Consider the following 4,998-nt stretch of genomic DNA (forward strand, 5'->3'; position numbering starts at 1 on the left):
GGGGGGCAGGGAACTCCTCTACTCCATCATACATGTTTTCCTGTCCTGTTCATTAACCCAACTTTACTTCACTACTTAGAGCACCTATTTTTTGCAGCTCGGCAAATACAGATCTGTTAAAAGATAAATCTAATCCGTTCTTAGGAATATAACAGAAGGCTAGAGACAGAATATGAACAGTTGACCCCATTCCTCAACTTTAATTAGCAGGCTATTGCCCTAATTACTTATACCACTTAAACCTAACTTGTATCAAATAAACATAAAAAATAACAAGGCATAAAGTAGTAAATGGATGTAGACATAGTAATTTTTTGTTAAATCTTGACAGGAAATGTTTTTGATGAGTTTTTGTGGAGAGTGAATTGGTGGAAATAACAGGTTGATGGACAAACTATGTACATGTTCTGTATTTCTGTTTGTCCTGCTAGACTATGAGTTCACATCCAAGCATGACCAATATTTTCCTTACGTTCCTGTGAGATTGATAAAATAACAACAAATAAACACGACTGACAATATTTTACTTTTATTTTTCAGTTCTTCCAGCACAGCTTTACAGCAAGAAATTCCAACAAGCCACTCGAAGATAAAACAAAAGTGTACACCATTTACTGGTGTCTGGCAAAAACCAAACTTGTCTCAATGTAACAATACAAAATGGATCAATCAGAAACTCAAAGATATCAAAATACAAAACATTGATGAAGGTGAGTGAACAATTGTGTTTTGAAATCACCATCAACAACATCCCTTAAATGATGCTGCCACTTGATGGATTGGATCTCTAGTTACTTTCATAGTCACTGTTCTCTGTTCTCTGTTCTCTGTCCTGCATAGCAGGTTTGCTGTGTTGTGACCTGTCCACTCCTTGAGATTGGCAAACCAGGATTTTCTCTGTCTGTCTGTCTCTCTTTCACCCCCACCCTCAACTGTGCCCTGAAGAATGGTTTTTGACAGGGAGTTGTGGCAGGATACATGATCATACCAGGCAAGCTTTCATCTTTTTACCTGTGCAAGAGAAAGAGGAGCAAGGGGAATGACCATGTAGTATAACATTGGGTTGGTGCATAATTATTGCGGCTTTTTCTCAACAAATTTTATTCAACAAAAACAATCACAATATTTAACAAAAACATCTTTAAATGACAGTCTGACCGTCTGCCAAGCAAATGGGAAGCAGTAATTGAAGTGGGTGGTGAATCTGCTCCGGAATAATCATTTAAGGACGTTTTTTGTTACATGTTGTTATTGTTTTTTGTTGAACTAAATTCGTTGAAAAAAAGCCACAATGATTATGCATCAACCCAATATTAGCAAAAGTAGTTCAGTCCCAGATCAACTTCAACTCAGCATAGGCGTTTTAATCATGACCATCCCATTTTCTTTTTAATGCAGTGGAGTGTGATTTGAGTGGAAGTGTAGTTGCTATTTCTAGTAGATCAGGTGACTACTTAGAGGCTCTTTCAATGATTTACAGTATATTAGTTGATATCAAATCGAAATCATGTTGGCACCTGTGCCAGTGGAGCACTAAGAGCACCGTCCGAGCGTGATCATTGCCAGAGCAACTGTCTGGCTTCTGTGCCAGTGGCACGTAAATAGCACCATTTGAGCATGATCGTTACCAGCATCACCTTACTGACCATTGATGGCACGTGAAAAAACATTTGAGCGAGATCGTTGCCAGTGCCGTAGGACTGACTCTTGTGCAGGTGGCACGTAAAAAAACACCATTTTGAGCGTGGCCATTGCCAGTACCACCTGACTGGACTTCATGCTGGTGGCACATAAAAGCACCCACTACACTCTCGGAGTGGTTGGTGTTAGGAAGGGCATCCAGCTGTAGAAACTCTGCCAAAATCAGATTGGAGCCTGGTGCAGCCATCCGGTTCACCAGTCATCAGTCAAACCGTCCAACCCATGCTAGCATGGAAAGCGGACATTAAACGATGATGATGATAATGATGATGATGTGTGGGTTGTTTTAGTGTAAGGTGGATATGGTACTATGTGAAGGTTGACTGTCAAGCACGGGGGAAAAAGCCTCAGACCAGTAAGTCATGTAGGTTTTGGGTGTGTTTGAAGGAAGGCACAGTGGACTGGGGAAGAAAGAAGTGGTGAGGTTGGATTAAAGTGAACAGAAAGTGCATAAAATAGTGCGATGAAGAGGTAGAGTAGAGGAGGTAGGTGAGGGGAGGGGAGGCGTGTAAGTGTAGGACAGTCAGAGAGGGTTGATGCATGATCAATAACTCAAGCGTAAGTGAGGGAAACATGGATTATAGAGGAGGGTGAATCCATGGTAGTTGAAGTAGCAGGCCATGAGTTGGGACTGTCTGGAAGTCATTGCCGTAATTAGAGTGCCAATGGAGAGAGAGAGGAACTGAAAGTAGGAGGTGGACAATTTGGTGTGGGTGAGGTGGGAGGAAGTGAATTTGAGGTAGGAGTGTGAGTCCATATCCTTCTTGTAGATAGAAGTGGTAAGAGGGGGGTAGTTAATGGAAACTGAAATATCAAGGAAGTTAACAGAGGTGTCAGAGATAGAGCAGGAGAATTTAAGGGTGGGGTAGAAGGACTGGATGAAAGAGAGGGGGGAGTTTAGTTTTTTGCAGGTGAGTGAAGTGGTACAGATGCAATCATTGATATACCGACCAGAAAGCTCAGGAGTGGGACCAGTGAATTATGAGAGTATTTGGGCCGAAAAACAGGTTCACGTAGTTTTGGTCCACTCATGTTCCCATAGCCACTTCTGAGGCCAGTTGATAGAACTCTCTAGCAAATGAAAAGCAATTTAGTTGAGAACAAGTTCAGCCCACCAGATGAGGATATAAGTGGTTGGGTGGGAATGGGGATGGAGGTTTAGAAAATGTTTGACGGTGAGGAGGCTTTCATTCTGACGGACTTGATATTGATGGTAAACTGAAGTCCGGAAGTTTCAGGAGTAAAAGAGAACGAATTAAAGCGATAAAGAGCATGGCTGGTATTGTGAATGTGGGAGAGAAGAGAAGTCATGAGGGGCGTGAGGATGAGGTCGATGTTAGATATTGGGAGATTAATTCTGTAGGGCTGAGACAATGGCACAGCCGTATGAGAAGGAAGTAAATGGTAGGGGCACATGAAATCTGGACAATGATGTTGGAGATGATGTGGAATAGAAGGGAGGTGGAAATGAGTTTGTGAATAGTGAAGGATGCAACTTGCTAGTAGTGAGGATTTTTGTGACTGTTTTGGTGCAGGCTCCAGCCTGGCTGGCTTTTGTGGTACTGTCCCACTCATAACAATGAGTTCACAACTTATTTCTTTACTGCCCACAAGGGACTCCTCAGAGGGGACAAACAAGGACAGACAAAGGGATTAAGTCGATTACATCGGCCCCAGTGCATAACTGGTACTTATTTAACCGACCTCGAAAGGATGAAAGGCAAAGTTGACCTCGGTGGAATTTAAACTCAGAACGTAGCAGCAGACGAAATACTGCTAAGCATTTCGCCCGGCGTGCTAACATTTTTGCCAGCTTGCTGCCTTAATGAGTTCACAACTGAGGAACTGAACATATCTCTATGTTATATGAAGTGAAATTGTTAATTAACTTCCAGTGATTCATTAATTGTTTTGTGGCATTTAATTTACATCTGATATTTCATCTCAAAGTAACTGTAAATTTCATTAAATTTCCTATTAAATTTTCCATTGCAGGAAATATCGAAAAGTTCTCAAGACAGCTCTGGGATATTTCAAAGAAATCAGTCTATTTCAAAGAAGAAGATTTTCAATTGGCTGTGGACATTCATGAGAAAATGGTGCCATTGATATCGAAGGTGTCCACCAATATAACATTGAACAATATACTGCTTAGTATTAACAATATGGAAGACACACCAGAGGGGATTTTGGATGGGACAGAACAATCTAATAGAAGTGTCACCAGGTAATATTCAAATCCCTTGTAGTAGTAGTAGTAGTAGTAGTAGTAGTAGTAGTAGTAGTAGTAGTAGTAGTAGTAGTAGTAGTAGTAGTAGCAGCAGCAGCAGCAGTGAACAGCATTAAAAGAAGAAGAAGAAGAAGAAGAAGAAGGAGAGGAAGAAGAAGAAGGAGAAGGAGAAGAAGAAGAAGAAGAAGCCGCCGCCGCCATAACAACAGCAGCATAAACAATGAAATTAGTTGCATAAACACTGACAGTAACAATAGCAAAAGTAGAGGAAGCAACAGCGGACATATCAACATTTATTAATTGAAATTAGTGTAATTACACGTGTAGTTAATTAGGAATTTGAAAAATACATTGTTTACTGAAAGTTATTTTCTTGATTTTCTTATAGAATGCTGAACATTATAGAAACAATCCCAGACAAGATTTCACTGGAAGAACAGCAGGTCACAGTTTTATATTCAAATCTTGGCATTGGTGTTATCAGAGTGGAAAAGGACACTTTCAATGGTGCCTCTTTTGGTGTTTTACCTAGAAATCAGGAAACTAAAGCCAAGACATTGGTACAATACTTTTTTGTGATTACTTTCTTATAAACAGGTTTATTCTAAACATTCAGGTTGATAGAATATGAGGGTGAACTGAAAAGTTCATGCATTCACTATGAAGGAATTAATGATAGATTTGTGAAATTTAGCATGCATTAATTTCAGGTTTTCTTATTAATATCTACCATAAATCCTCGAGTATAGTCTGCCCTTGAGTATAATACACAGGGGATTTTTAGAGGGCTGTACCTCTGAAAAACCTAAACCTTGTGTATAATATGCACCCCTTCTCTAACTTGAGTCAAGGAGGTCTATATAACGTCCTTGGTTTGTAAACATATATCCGGTAACATCCTTTATTATTATTGTATGTATAACATAATGCAAACGTGTAGCTTTTTTGTGCACTTTGTTTGCAGAAAATAAAGAAATAACAGTAATAAAGTCAGTGAAAAATAAATATTAAGTAAATTGCCTTTACATGTTTATCACTTAGAAAATTTTGCTTAGAAAATATTTTTT

At 39.6% G+C, this 4,998-nt stretch overlaps 1 protein-coding gene across 1 annotated transcript in view; it reads left to right on the plus strand.

Moving 5' to 3' along the window:
* LOC106882527 (uncharacterized) overlaps positions 1–4,998 on the plus strand; it is a 100,415-nt gene that overhangs the window by 56,564 nt on the left and 38,853 nt on the right. Inside the window, exons 27-29 of the mRNA XM_052965891.1 lie at positions 541–710; positions 3,697–3,928; positions 4,320–4,491. Of these exons, the coding sequence (XP_052821851.1) occupies positions 541–710; positions 3,697–3,928; positions 4,320–4,491 (574 nt within the window). The remainder of the gene's footprint in view (positions 1–540; positions 711–3,696; positions 3,929–4,319; positions 4,492–4,998) is intronic.

The sequence above is a fragment of the Octopus bimaculoides genome, chromosome 2 (genome assembly GCF_001194135.2).
Source record: "Octopus bimaculoides isolate UCB-OBI-ISO-001 chromosome 2, ASM119413v2, whole genome shotgun sequence".
Taxonomy (NCBI): domain Eukaryota; kingdom Metazoa; phylum Mollusca; class Cephalopoda; order Octopoda; family Octopodidae; genus Octopus; species Octopus bimaculoides.